Source organism: Cicer arietinum, chromosome 6 (genome assembly GCF_000331145.2).
Source record: "Cicer arietinum cultivar CDC Frontier isolate Library 1 chromosome 6, Cicar.CDCFrontier_v2.0, whole genome shotgun sequence".
NCBI classification, from domain to species: Eukaryota; Viridiplantae; Streptophyta; class Magnoliopsida; order Fabales; family Fabaceae; genus Cicer; species Cicer arietinum.
The window spans coordinates 38287292-38303093 of record NC_021165.2 but is presented as its reverse complement, the minus strand read 5'-3'; the positions used below and the strand labels follow the sequence as shown (position 1 = coordinate 38303093).

At 32.2% G+C, this 15802-nt stretch overlaps 1 protein-coding gene and 1 pseudogene across 2 annotated transcripts; one reads left to right on the top strand and one right to left on the bottom strand.

The window, feature by feature from the left end:
• Window positions 1–3500: 3500 nt before the first annotated feature.
• Window positions 3501–9972, bottom strand: LOC101496456 (protein ACTIVITY OF BC1 COMPLEX KINASE 3, chloroplastic-like). 2 transcript variants are annotated; one of them, XR_190066.4, is made up of 9 exons: window positions 9231–9972; window positions 8910–9137; window positions 7649–7984; window positions 6864–7419; window positions 6551–6737; window positions 5486–5852; window positions 4278–4426; window positions 4038–4089; window positions 3501–3771 (listed from the first exon to the last, which is right to left on the bottom strand). XR_190066.4 is itself a non-coding variant. In XM_004506416.4 (8 exons), the coding sequence occupies exons 1-7, from the start codon at window positions 9588–9590 to the stop codon at window positions 4307–4309; spliced, it is 2154 nt and encodes a 717-aa protein (XP_004506473.1). In that variant the 5' UTR covers window positions 9591–9972; the 3' UTR covers window positions 3857–4089; window positions 4278–4306. The 2 variants fall into 2 exon arrangements, 1 of the variants encoding a protein (XP_004506473.1); XM_004506416.4 differs by lacking the exon at window positions 3501–3771 and having other exon boundaries at window positions 3857–4089.
• A 1505-nt stretch (window positions 9973–11477) lies between these two features.
• Window positions 11478–12245, top strand: LOC140920725 (uncharacterized; annotated as a pseudogene).
• The last annotated feature ends 3557 nt before the right edge of the window (window positions 12246–15802 follow it).

Below are 15802 nucleotides of genomic sequence, written 5' to 3'. Positions count from 1 at the left end.
TAAGATGAGAAGAAATCACGCCTAGGAGTAACATGATACGAGGTACTTGAATCAATAATCCAAGTTAAATCCTGACATACAAGGTTTATGGAATTATCATCACAAACAATGTAGACATTATTAACAGATACAACTGTTAATGTATCTTTATCATTTTTCTTCTTTTTGTCTTCATCTCTTTCTCTTGATTGACCTCTCTTAAGGAACTTGCAATTTCTTTTTATGTGACTCGCTTTGCCACAATGATAGCATATCACTTCTTTTCTAGTCATCGACTTGCTACGACTTTCAGAGTTGTCGCGTCTATGGAAGTTTCTAGATTGACTTCTCCCCCATGACTATGTAACTAGTGCTTCAGACTTTGAGGAAGAACCGATCAAACCACGTTCCTTTCTTCGAGCTTCTTCATTCAACATGCTCTCTTTAACTGTTGACATTTTCAACTTTCCACTTGGAGCTGAATTGGTCAACGTCACAACAAGGACTTCCCAATTATCAGGCAAGGAACTCAACAATAACAACGCTTGCAACTCATCATCTAATTTAATTTCTGCAGTTGTCAACTGATTCACTGTATTTTGAAAAATACTCATATGATCTGCCATTGAATCCCCGTCTTTGTATTTCATATTCACCAGCTTCCGAATCAAGAATGCTTTATTTTGCACATTCTCTCGTTCATACAACTGTTTTAATTTTTCCCACATCTTGTTAGCATCTATTTCAGTTTCAACATGTGGATACACACTAAGATCCAACCACTGCCTGATCAACGCCACTGCCTTTCTATTCATCTTCTTCCAGTCAGCGTCAGATTTATCTGCGGATTTAGTAGTGTCACCCTCAATAGGATCATACAAATCTTTACTGTATAACATGTCTTCCATGAGAGTCTTCCAAAGTGTATAATTAGAAGAGTCGAGTTTAATCATATTGGGACCTTTATTTTCCTCCTCCATTTAAATGAACAAATCAAATAACCGAGCTCTAGATACCACTTTGTTGGGAAAAAACCAGAGATAATTAGCGATAACTATCTCAATAATGCGGAATATTTTTCCCCCACCTCTGCAGATAAAAGGCCAAACAGAAAATACAATTCCAGAGCAAAAATAATTGGCAGAAAATTAAATATGAGACAAACGCAATTTTTAACGTGGAAAACTTTCCTCAAATTGAGAGAATAAAAACTACGGGACCTAGTCCAGTAAAACTTCCACTATAATAGTTAATGGGTACCTAGTCCAGTAAAACTTCCACTATAATAATTAATGGGTACACCAGAGTCTTCCTAATAACAATAGGGAACATCAATCAACAATAACAACCTTCCACTAAAGTGGGTATGCCAAAGTTACTCTCAGAGAAGATAAAACTACTCAAACTATATATTAAAATAACAAACTCAATGGTAGAAATAACATACTAAATTTGTAGATCAAACGTAGCAAGTTTGCTACACACCTGTTACCACCACCGGAACCAAACCCTTATTTTTCTTCTCTGGCACCCGTTCTCTTTCGTTCTTCTAATTCTTAGGATTTTTAAATCCTTTTTATTTCCTTCACGTGGGCCTAGCCCAATAATACCCTTTTTTTCTTTCTTTTTTTTTCAATAATAATAATACTAATACTAATAAAACTAGTGGGTTCCACTTGGGGAGTGAACCCACCCAACAGTTCCATCTGTCTCTCAATCAAAGTTGAAGTTTCAAATTTAAATATTTCCGCAATGAATTACACAAATGAAGATTGCAGGAAAAAATTGTTGATTGGTTCTTTAATCAAGATCAAGCATTTGTAAGAAAAGAATTCAAAAACACCAAAAAATTAGTGATATAATCTTTCTTTCTTTTATAATTCGTCTAATTGGCATTCTAACTTCTATTTATAAAAAAATATGGATGATTTAGCAAAATTTTGTTCTTGTTAGTCTAAATGACATTTTAACTTCTATCCATACAAAAATAGATGGTTAATGAAATATAATTATTTTTAGTCTAATTGACGTTTTAGCTTCTATACATGAACAAAAATAGTGGATGGTTAAGCAAATATAATTCTTTTTTAACCTAATTGGCGTTTTAGCTTCTATCCATAAAGATGATGGATGGTTAAGCAAATTTCCTTCTCTCTAAGTTCATCGGCATTTCATGTTCGTTTTAACCGATGCATTTATGGTATTTCATATTTTTATATTCAATATATTTTTGGCATTTTTTTTTTTTTTTGTTTTTTGTATTTTCTAAGTTAAAAGTGTAGTTAACACATTTTAACTTGCAGCAAGATATTATATACAATATTAGTTCCACTAATTAGATAGACTAGTTAGTTGTTCTTCTTAACTATATAAATCTTATTATATTGTAAAACAATTTGTTCAGTGTTCAATATATTTTTCGCTAATTTATGATTTCTATCAAAAATTGTAAAATAGTAACAACGATTAGTTTCCTTAAAAAAACAATGGTTATTCGATGGTTAAAATAGTAGTTTTGATGTAAAATATAACATATAATATACTTAAATTTAATATTACAAATAACAATGATCGATTATATTTAAAATACATGAAATCGCAACAAAATAGATTAAACTTAAAGTCTTAAAGTAATAAGTATTATTAGTTGAAAAAAATCAAGAAATAATATATAAATGCTATATATCATACTAATAAATAATAAATAAGTGATAAAATTTATGACTGTAGTTTGGTTTGATTTTGAAAAAGAAATCCAAATTCTGATCTGATCTGTGCACGTTATTTTAAATCGGTTTAAATATGGACATCCAAAAATATTAATTTGCAAGTAATTTTTTAGATCGGTAAGACCCTTAATTCATTTACGGTGACTAATTATTACGGGATTTGTTTGCAAGTAGTTTTATTTTAGAGGCGAGGTTTGATGAGTCCATTTTTGCTTTACCCTTCGGTGATGTATCCATAAACACTATTATTAGAAATAATAAAATGAATTAGAGATAGTTAATTGGTAGTTAGTTTTTTCTATCTCTATTACCTATATATTTTTATTAGAGATAATAAAGTTAGTTAGAAATAGTCAGAAATAGTTAGTACTAATTTATTTATTTAGTTTGCTACCAGTTTTATATACAAAACATTCATGAATTCTTCAATATCTTTTTAATCATCAATATAAAATATATCTTAAGAAACTTTCTTTATATCAAACTCTCAAACTTATTTTCCATTTTCAATGAGACAACATTTAACTCTTTGATCACTTAATTTCCAAATATATCAAATTCAATTTTAAACAAATTAATTAGTTAAAAGCAATTCTATTCAAATTACCAAACGCCAACAACGTCAAATTTGTGCTCCCGAGCAATACCTGGTTGCCATTGAAGAAGCTATTGGCCTTCTTAGTGCTCATTGAAAAAAATTGTAAGGTAGTAGTAGCTAATTTTATTAATCGTTCTCATGTGGATACCATTATCTAATATCATTATTTGCTTCAAGAAAAATTTATATACGAATTTTCTCTAAAAGATATTGTAATCATTAATCAGAGTAACCACAAACATCTTGATTTGTACAGCGAAAATAGAATTTGGATTGTGATCATAATCAGTTATGAAAGGCTCATAACCCAAATGGGGAAATGTAATTGACAAGGAGTCTATGTACTTTCCTTTGTGCATGTATAGATGCTTCGAAAAATTGACACGATAATCGCACTGGCTATTGAACACCACCTGCATTGGGTCTTGGTTGCTCCAAAAGCATATATGTTTTGTCCTTCAATTTCTAGTTTCATACATAGAAACAAAAGATGTTTTTTACTGAAATATCTATGCGCAATTTATGAATAAGAAACAGCAACATGTGTATGTAAGAACTAAGAGCAATGATTGACCAATTGCTTGTTATATTGCAATCACTTGATATTGATTGTGATATCACCGCATCAATAGCAATGACGAAATTGTATATATACACAGCTTCTTAGACTAAATTGGAGCATTCAAAACAGAAAAGAGAATGGAATAATTTTGCAAGAATTAACATCTTACTATATTTTCAATCATGTGTTAAGTAACTCCTATCTTCCATGTATACAATAACCTGACCAAATAAGAAACAAAACAAAAACATTAGGAGAAGCAATGGTAGAACATCATTGTATATTGATAAAAAAAAAAAGATCATTGTGTGATACAAGGTCTACTCAAACAATAAGAATGTTCTCTAAGATCTCTCAATAAACATTATTATCACAAAATTAATTCAAACTTGATAGGAAACATGCATGCCTTATTTAGCCTTTACTGTTATACAAAATCTATGTAGAAGCTGTTGTTGGTGCTCCAAGTAGTTGCAGTAGAAAGCGTGCAGCAAGCCGTTGAGTGATTCCACCCACAACACGCCCACCGAGTCTGCGTGCCTCAGGTTGCTGAAGGACCTGTAAATATTTAAATATGATTTTGTAAAAATTTCAAGTATAAACATATGGGATTCTAATAAGCACCACGGTCCACCATAGATCAATACTTGAAAAATGTTTAAAACTTCAATGACCACAAACGTCGTCTCTTAGAAGTAGACGTTAATGGTCATTTCATTCTCATGACTGAGATAGTGATTTAAATAATACTAATTTCATAAAAATAAGGAAAAACAAATATGTATCTCGTATTGAAACGACATCAATTAGATCACTGTTTTATCTATAAAAACAAGAAGGGTCATGAAATATTAATTCTGAAGAGTGATGTCGACCGTCGTTAGAATTTCAATGTGAAGAGTGTTGTCGACTGTCATTAGAGTTTCAATGATTTTTACGTATTGGTCCACGGTGGACTACTTATGAAGGTGGTCCACCGTGTAACTCAACTGAACATATTTCAATAAAACCAAGGCTGAAAAAGTTTCAATCCAATTCAATGACATAAACAAATTACTTCATCATATATAAAGGGGATACCAAGTTTTCGAGTAGCTCTTGATTATTTCAATTTTAACCTTCATTTAAACTATTTTATTTACAATTTCATTCTACTTTACTTGGTCAAATAGCTGAATTTTTCCCAATAGTTGCATAAAATTCTGTAACTTCACATTATTTTTATCAACACAAGTGGAGAGACTACTGCCTCTTTGCAGCTAGTTCACATAATGTCAAAACTCTTTCAAGGTCACATCCCAACATTGGCCAAGGTTTATATGTTAATTGAGAGATTTAGTAATATTTAGCTATATTTTGGTGGCATGATATTTCCAAATTCTCCATTAGAAGAGTATAAAATTGAAACTAATCTCAAGTTATATGGACCTACACATCATTCCCCCAAACATTTTGTTTATGTTCATTACTTCATTATGTCCAACATGTAATAATAAAGTAGTTTTTATGAGTTAAACATCTAAGTTGTAACAACATAAAATAAGGAAAAAAAAGGCACAAGACAGGACGGTTCACTGAAATACAAAGATGTTGCGAACTGCAAACGCTGTTTCTTACCTGTAGTATTGGTTGTAAAAGAGATGGATCAAAATCATTTGACGATTGCAGAAGCCTCCATATCCTAATCACTTGATCTCGAAGTTCAATCATGCTTTGCCTTTCGGTTTCTGACATCATAAGTGGCTCCTTTGCATTGCCATTGAAGACAAGGGTCCTCAAAAAGTCGGGAATATACTGGTATGTGTCAGAAATTGTGCCGAGAGTAAAAGCTTCAGATACGCGAACAGCTTCTTTGATAACTAGATTCCTCAAAACTTCACCATCAGGACTCAACAATACCTGAAGGACAGGTTGTAAAGCCTCTTTAGCAGAAAAATCTCTATCTTTTCTCCCTTGTACTAGAAGGTTTTCAAGCCTATTCCATCTGCACTGGACCAAAAACAATGAATATTCAACTACACTTATTATAAATTACTGATTCAATTATTCTGTAGGTTCCTAAACTATTTTGAAGAATTTTGAAGAATATAAGCAAATGTCAATTCATATTGGCATATTTAATTTTATTATTCGAAAAATACCCTTCAATTAATTTCTTAGTGCTGTGAAGAGATGACAATTATAATAAGGGAGCATATCTATTGCATTTTAAACATGAAATCGAGAAAAATAAATGAACTTAATAACAATTCTTTTTTTTTGACAAATAATTACTTTTTTTATTAAGTGTGGAAGTGGGTATTTTTGCTTATAAATTAGTCAGAAAGAGAGTTGATCTCTGAATTAAAAAAAAATTGTAATTGAATCTCTGAATTTGTCAAAAATATTTAATTAGATCGTTTTAAACTAACTTTTTATTAATCAAGTCCCTGAAATTTTAAATAATTTTTAATTAGGTCCCTAAATTCAGGGACCTGATTACAAATCATTTAAAAATGACCCAATTAAGGATCTTATTAAAAATGACCAACAAATTCAGGGATTCAAATACAAACTTTTCTATTCAGGGACTTGGCTAAAAACCCGAAATAGTTCAAAGACCTTCAGAGAATTTAAACTTAAATTATTGTACATCAACAAGTTCAAACAATGATGGATTTAAAATGGTAGCAGATATCAGACCTGAACTTCCCATCCTTGAAAAGCAACTCAATAAGAGCATCCCTTAGATATGGATTTGGATCTGTTAGGAGTCTTTTAGCAAAGTAGGGATATGATGCTGCAAGCACCTTAAAATTTGGATCGGCATAAAGTGCTAAACCTTCTAAAACAGTGAGAGACCTTAATATCAATGCGTAGTATGCTGGCACTGTCAATAGAGAAGAAGGAAATAACAACAAAAAAACACATCAACTGATCAGTGTCTGCAAGAAACTTAGGACACAACTAGATCACTACTCTGACATAGAAAATGAAAAGCCTAACATAATCTCACCATTAAATGGATATTGATACAAAACATTTCCGAGACCGTCCACAATTGTTTTGAAGTTAAGCTCACTAACAGTATAATTAAGTGCATCGTCAAAAAAGTTACGTAGTGCAGGAACAATTGGAGATACATCAACATCCCTAGATAAGAAATCGAGAGCATAGTAGTCCTGAGCCATAGCTTCATAGTCTCGGTTAACCAAGTGAACAACGTGACCAATTATCGCATATCTTGCTTCTTCAGGAGTTTCACTCATCATCCCGAAATCAAGAAAAGCGAGTTTTCCTTCGGGAGTTGCCAAAAGGTTACCAGGATGAGGATCTGCATGGAAATATCCATACTCGAGCAGTTGTCTGAGACTACATTGTATGCCTGTGTTTACGAGATCCAAGACGTTTAGTCCTTGTCTTTCAATTGCTTCTTGCTCATTCAATTTTACTCCATCAACCCAATCTATTGTTAGTACCTTTGCACTTGTATAGTCCCAAAAAACATCAGGAACAAAGATATCTTCCTTGTCGGCATACAATTTTTTGAATCTCCTTGCATTTTGTCCCTCCTGCAGGAACCTGTCAAAATTAACATTCAATCCCCAAAAGAAAAATTTTATATAATTTAAAAATGTGTACCATCATGGTGTTGGGAGAGTTGGCAACACGACTCTCCCCCAAGAAAAGAACCTGAGTTTGATTTCTTAAGTCGCTCATTTGGGAGGTAGCCCACATGGAAAAAAAATGGATGTCCCGCTGCAACTAAAATACAGATTTCGGTGTATGACAAGAACTAACCTGCACATAGTTGAGCTCTTGAAAGACTCTACTTGCAAATTCATCAATAAGTGCAACAACATCACTTGTGATTACATCCACATATTTATTTATCAGAAACCCTAAACCTCTTATTAGGTAGAAATCCAATCCTATAGCTTCTTCGATGCCAGGGCGTTGCACCTTGACAGCAACAAGTTTCCCAGAGTTCTTCAACCGAGCTTTATAAACCTGACCTAAACTAGCAGCTGCAATAGGCGATGATGATATTGAAGAGTAAATAGAGTCAAGAGATAATCCCAATTCCCTCTCAATGCATTCAAAAGCCTCGTCGTCAGGAAACGTTGGCAAACCATCCTGGTAAAGGTAAAGGACATAAATGATCAAGGCAGCCTAAGTATCCAATTCCATCATAAAAAATTTCAATGGTTAGCATTAACATTGTTCATGTCTAACAAGAAACCAAACACTTCAATCTTATGTAATAGTAAACAACCAAATGAATGCATGATGAATTCACGGTGAATTTGGCAGAATCACGGTTTACCAGTGACTTCTGCAAAAGCTGCACTGTGGAGCTTCGACAAAATCACTTTGCCAACGTGATTTTGTCAAACTAACCGCCATTCAAAACATGCATGAAATAGTCAACAGCTTCTTAGTCTTATGCTGCACATTGACATCCGTCACTGAACCAGTGAATGAATAGTCAACAGCTCCTTAATATTATAAAGGAAATCAGGAGTTTTGTGGAATCACAGTGTGTCACTGGGATTTTAGCAAAACATATACTTTGGTGCTTCAACAAAGTCACAGTACCATTGTGATTTTGTCAAACTCACCGTCATTCGAAACAGCACGAAAAAGTCAACAGTTCGTTAGTCGTATGCTGCATATTGACATCAATAACTGAACCAGTGAATATATTTTCAATGGATAGCATCAACTATCAACATTTTTCATATCCAACAAGAAATCTAACACACAAATTAAATGGCCAACAGCTCCTTAAACTTAATCTTATGTCGTATAACGAAACCAATCACTCAAACCAATCAAAATTCTACTAACAGTGAGTCTGGAAAAATCACAGTAGCACCATGATTTTGTTGGAGTCCAAGGTGTAGTTTATGCCAAAATCATGGTGGAACACCGTGATTTTGCCAAATTCACTGTCAAGGAACACCGTGAGTTTGCCAAAACATAGACGCTATACTTACAGCAGAATCTAAAAGACAACTCCAAACAAATCAAAAGAAACCAAAAGTGAAGAATTCAATACTTGAAGTTCAGAGAGCTCCTCCAGATACTCAGGTGGACAAATATCAGGCCTAGTAGATAACCCTTGACCCAATTTGACAAAAGTTGGTCCAAGCTTAGTGAATATATTCCTAAGCTCAATAGCACGAATCCTTCTATTCTTATCACCAACTCCATTTCTTTGCTCCCACCAAAGCTTCAACCCAAAAGAACCCAAACCAAACACAATCTGAAATGCCCTTCCAAAAATCTACTCAACAAAACCAAAAAAGGGTCAAATCAATTCACAAAAACAAACCAAACCCACAAAAAGATTCAAACTTTGGAAGAAACAGAACAAAACCTTGAAGGGTTTAGAACCATATCTTGAGGAAATAAGTTGAGGACTATAAACAGACGCATTGACAGCACGAGTCAAAGCTTTTGCCTCAGCTTGAATATCATCAGCACGATCCATTGGAAGAGCAAGAACCTTGAAGGAACCATCTTTAGGTGGTGGTATTGGTAAAGAAACTGAAGTTTGTGATGATGATGGTCTTGCTTCAACCAAAGCAGCACGGAGTTGTGGATTCAACAAGGTTAATCTTGATTTGAAAGAGAGTGATGGGGTGAGATTTGAAATGGGAATTGAGCCACGAGTGAATGAAGAAAAGGGTTGTTGAGTTATGGTGGAAGAAGATACCATAGCTACCATTGTAGCCATGGATGGTGTGGGTGATTAGTTGAAAGAAACAAAAAAATAAATCAAAATTTTGAAGTTTTGAGATAATTGGAAATCGATTATTGAAAAGAATAATTGAAAGAATTAATGAGAAATTAGAGCTTTGGACAACCTAATTTATTTAGAATTTTTGTAGCAGAAAGGAAAATCCAAAGGCCTAGGTTATTATGTCTGAAATTGAAACTTGTTGCAAGGAAAATGAGAAATGGAAATATCTTGTGACAAGTAAACAAGATACAACTACAGACTACTTCCGTTTCGTGGATGGTTTTTTTTTTTCAATGTCTTCTTCGTTTTTGATAGACAAAGTTTAGATAATTTAAATTTAGGGGTTCATTGAGGTTAGAACAAACGAGCTTAAACTCAAATAAATCTAATAGAGTCTCTACGTAGAGTTATGTTATTTAGTAGAAAATAATATTTGAAGAAATACAATAATGATAGATGTCAATTTATTAGAGGATAATAAAAAATTCATCTCTATATTTGGTGGAAAACAAGTGAGAGGGTTAAAAAAATTGATTCTAAACCTTTGTATTTTTCATTACTTTCAATTTCTTAGCATTTAATATTTTCTCTCTACATATTACTCGGGATAGGGGTACAGGAGTTGAATACACACCTTTGTGAATAAGGGTGGAAATGAGTTGGTCACAGTAGATTTTATAAGGTTTGAGTCATGTTTACTTTAAAAATACTATATCTAAATTTTCATGTTCATTTTAAGGTATGGTCTAGTCTTTTTCCTTTCAAAATCTTGACAAGACTTGGAAATTTGTTTAAAAATCAACTTCATATTCAAATGGTGTTAGACACCAAGTTAATATGTCAATGCATATAATCTCTATTTTGATATCTAACATAGTGTTGATCAATGGTTGGTTTTGATCGATTTAGGTGCAACTGACACAAATCAACCTAAATCGAATTTTCAATTCCAAAGGTAGTCTCAATTCCGACCAATTTTCAATTCGATTTAGACAAGTTCAATTCTAGATGTGTTCGGTTGATTTAGGCAGTAAACAGCAGTTTGGGACATGACGATTTGGGTCAAACCAATTTTGACCTTTGTCTGTATCAACATAAAATTTTGATCAAATTTAAATTTGGAACTTAAATTTGAACACACTCAATATTAGGAGTTTCTCCTCTCACCCCTCCTTACATTCTCTAAAGCTCTCAATTTCAATTTATTTTTTTTTTCTTCTGATTTTAACCCTCTAGATTAACCATTCTAGATGAGATTGATCTTGAGTGAATTCGAATGTGTAATTATTAACTTGTAATTTTTCAGGATTTTTTACACTTCTGAATTTAAAATTATGGAGGCATAAAATGTAAATGTAGGAATATTTTGAACCTCTGAAAAATTTGGAGGTGTAAAATATTCTGAAAATTTTCAAATTAGTATTACATTTTTGGATTGGTCAATTTAGATAAATCTCGTCCACATTGATTAATCTGAAGAGAGTTGAAATCAACAACAACAACATATTTGGAGTTTTATAAATATAGGGAGTGGGACGAGGAATCTCCCTCAATATTTGCCTCAAAATTTATGCTCTTTTATTTGAACTTATATTTTACTCAATCCAATTTTGACCTTAAACAATAGCATTTTACTCAATTTGTTTTGGCCTTTAATAAAAACATCTCGCTCGCAATCATTTTTGAAAGAAAAAAAAAGTGACTCTTAAAATCTAGTAAACTGGTGACGGTTAAATTTAATGAATCGGTCTAAAACTAAAATTCATGATTTCATAATATCATAAAAACCCCCCACAATTCTCATAAAAAGAAAATATGCATTCATACATATTACATACTGCTTAGTAAACAAACAAATTTAAGAGTAAAATTGTCTATGAAATGGAGAAAGGGGTACAGACATTAGATGGACAACAGTCCCACACTTGCACATGATAATAGTCAATGTTGGATTGTAAACTTGATTTGGTCCATTGAAAGTGCAATCAGTTAATTGGTAGTTTTTCCAAAGAAATCTTAGAGAAGTAGATGAGTAGTATAAATATGGGAGAGAAGTGTGTCCAAAGAAATGTTAGTAGTTGAGATAAGTGTGTAGAGCTCTCTCTTGAAGTGTGTATAATTTTATGAATTGTATAGAACTCTCCCTTGGAGCCTATAAATATAGGAGAAGTTGTCATTTGTAAATCATGTCAAGCAAGTAAAACAAGTCAAATAATAAAAGGTGTTCATCTCTCAAATATTCTCTCCTTCTCAACTTCTCCGAAAAGTTCACAGTAATCTTCTCATTTTCCATCAAAGTGACATCAGAGCTTAGGTTCAAGTTCCACTTCTAAAGGAAAACACCTATGATAATTCGAATAACAAAATGAAGACTCTACTTGAAGCTCATGATTTTGGTAGATTGTTGAAAAAGGCTATAAGGAATCACAAGATGAGAATTCTCTAACTCAAGCACAAAAAGATATTTCGAAGGATTCAAAAAATAGAGACAAGAAAGCTCTATTCCTCATCTACCAAGCATTGCAAGAAGATGAGTTTGAGAAATTTTCAAATGCAATATCCACTAAGGAGGCACTGGAGAAACTTCAAACCTCTTACAAAGGAGAAGATAAAGTAAAGAATGTGTGCCTTCCAACTCTAAGAGGATGAATTTGAACGCTTGCATATAAAACTCTAAGAGGATGATTCTTGTCAAAAATGCAAAAAAAAAAAAATAAATAAATAAAGGTTCCTTTTAAAATCAAAACACATATTTCTAAAAAAAAAAAAGGCCTTTGCAACTTATACATATGGATTTATTTGGTGTTTCTCGAATTAAAAGCATACATGGAAATTATTGGTTATGTGATTGTTTACAATTTTTCAAGGATTACATGGATATTTTTCCTTGCTTGCAAAAGTGAAGCCTATAATGCTTTTGACAAACTTGCCAATATGTCTCAAAACTCTTTAAGTTTGAAAATTACATCTATTAGAATTTTTCACAAGGGTGAGTTTGTAAGTCACTCCTTTCAAAAGTTTTGTATAGAAATTAGGATTGATCATAACTCTTCGGCACCTCACACTCCACAACAAAATGTTGTGGTGGAAATAAATATTAGAGGGCTTGAGGAGTTGGGAAGAACCTTGATCGTGTTAGTGAAAAAGTAGTGTTAGCTACAATTCTATGATTGGTGTTTTGATGATAACAAAAACAAACAAATAAAGAGCAATTATCCCCTAAGTATAATTGATAAATGTGCATATTGAGTTAGAAGACAACGACTTATATTGGTGACTATCTATTATATGGTAGCATAAATTACTAGTAAATTAGAGATAATAATCTAAGTGTTTCTAAACACAAAGAATATTATAACCTAACAAACAAGTAACCATGTTTGCTAATAGAGAAAGTAAAAATATAGCAATAAGAAGTATTGCAATATACGATCCAAATCAAAACATTAAAGGAAAAAAAAAAATACAAGTCATTGTTCTCGTATAAGTTAGACCCTCTTATGAACAAAGAATAAAGAATCTTCTAAATAAATATAATAGTGACTCTGAAGAAACTACGACAATTATGTCTCACTCTGATGAACACGCTCTCAGATGTGCCTCTGGTGAATCCGTTAATATAATCAACAATCTGGATGTTTTGCCTCTAACGTGTATGTCAAGCAAAATAAATGTACGGCTCTAATAAGTGTCAAGAAAAATGATCCTCTACCTCTGATAGGTATGTCAAGCAAAATGATTTTCTGCCTCTTAAAACTATCACAAGCATTGTATCGTATGACTTTGATAGAAAGTCAATACAATGGATAGTCAATGCTCTGATGGCAAGTCAATGTTATGAAGAAGAAAAATCTTTATATCCTCTAGTATACATATTGAACCTTTAAATTGTCTAAAAGTATTTGCGACATCTTCTGGTAGTAACATTCTTTGAGATATGCCCTCTTAAGTTGATAATGCGAAAAATCAATCATGAAGGTGTATATGGATACATCTTAAAGACTGATCTATCTTAAATGGTGATTGGAGATCACCAACAACAACGTACTTAATTGACACTTCTTCTCTCTATTTAAGAAAAACACGTTCAATCAATTGAGTGTGAGAGAGAATGAAAAACAAGGCAATGTGTTAAAGAAAGAATTCTAAAAAAAATCCAAGCAAATATCAAAAGAAAAGTATGAATGAAAAATCCTATCAGTAAAGATTTATTTAGAATTGATGAAAATTAGTCAAAGTGTTCTTCATACACTTGAACTGATATAGGACTTGATATGTAGCATCCTCTCAATGAGAGTTAGACTATCATAAACAAACTTTGTGTCAATTAAAACACAATATAGAACTGATGTAAATCAGTCCGATAGTGGCAACAATCCTCTCACGCCTAAGAGGAATCTGAAGAGGTACATCAACTTATGAACCTCAACTGTAGGCTACCAAAATGTTGAAGATGGATTCTAATGGTAATATTTTGGAGAGGCTAAAGAAGAATTCTCAAAGCCTGGAGAGACAAAGTAAACAATGTTGGAACCAAGTTGGTTTTATACTTAGACTTTTGATGTTAACAAAAGTATTTCATGAGAACAATATATTTGACTTCACAAAGTATGAAAAAAGATTCATGTTTTTGAAAAAAAATCTAAAATAAGATTTGATTCATATTTACAATTCAAGGAGATTTTTGACCAAGTTGAAAATAAGATATAGTAAAATGCTTTTGAAGAAAATCTAAAATAAGATTTGATTTTGATTTATGATTGAAGAAAATATTTGACCAAGTTGAAAAAAATATATGGTCAAGATTTAAAGAAGATTTTATCAAGATTTATCACAAGTTGAAATGAATTATTTACAAGAAGATTTGATCAGGATTTATCTACAAAAAAATACGAAACATAATCAATCTGAAGAATTTGCAAACTCAATTTGAACAAAATACAAACAGAATCAATATGAAGAATTCACAAACTAAATTTGAACAAAATATAAACATAATCAATCTGAAGAATTTACAAACTCAATCTAAAGGAAATACGAACATAATCAATCTGAAGAATTTACAAACTCAATCTGAACAAAATATGAACATAAATAACCTAGAAGAACAACTCAAATTGGATTCAAAAACAAAGAATTGGCTAAAGAACATATTATCAAAAAGAAAATCTTGTTCGGAACTATTTTTGAATAAGATTATTGTTGACCAAGCTACAAATGAAAATACAATTCAGAATTAAACAAGTACTAAATTGTATCCCTAATTTTATTTATAAATAGATACTCAAGGCTAAAGAAGAAGATCATCAAAAATCATAAAAGAGTATAAGAACTCATAAGCTCAAATTTTCAAATTCATCTTAGAGTTCAAAGAGAGAAACACTTGTTCAAGTTAGAAATATTTTCTAAGTGTTTTTTCTTAGATTATGAGAGTTATAATTATTATCAGTTTTGTTATAAGCAACTATTCAAGTTTCAAACCTTTGTAATAAAACTCGATAGTTGTGTTAGTGTGCCTTCAACAATAAGGGGTTATCAGGTTGTGTGGAGAAGACTTGGTTAGTAGAGTCAAAGTGTTTGTGTTTGTCAAAAGTCTAGGGTTGTCAGGCTACTTGAGAAGACTTGCTTAGAGGGTCAAGTTCTTTGTAATTGAAGTTGTTGTATTAGTGGATTAAATCCTTCAAAGTGAAATGGATTGGATGTAGCCAAGTTAGTAATGAACCAGGATAAATTACTTGTGTCACTTTATTCCTACACTCCTTAGTTTTGTTATTGCTTCTTCTCTAAGTAAATCATCAAGTGTGAACCAATGTTAATCAAATAATGAAAAAGTTACCAACATAGTCAAACACAATTCAACCCCCTCTTCTCTTGTGTTGCAACTTCAATTGGTATCAGAGCTTGGTCTCAAGGCTGAGCACTTTATTGTGTTTGAGGAAAGATCCAATGGTTCAACATGTTTGGATTAAGTGAAGAAGATGCTGGAGGAAGTATCAAGATGGTTATACTGCTCCAAAGAATACTGATGGTTTTGGAATTCCAAGAAAGGAGATGAATATTGATCAGAAGAAGATGTACAAGTTGCATAATAAGTCCAGAACATTCATGATAAATGCAACCACTTTCAAGGAGATTGACAATGCACCAACAAGGAGACAACAAAGAATATTTATGATAGCCTGGTTCTGAACTATGAATAAAGGAAA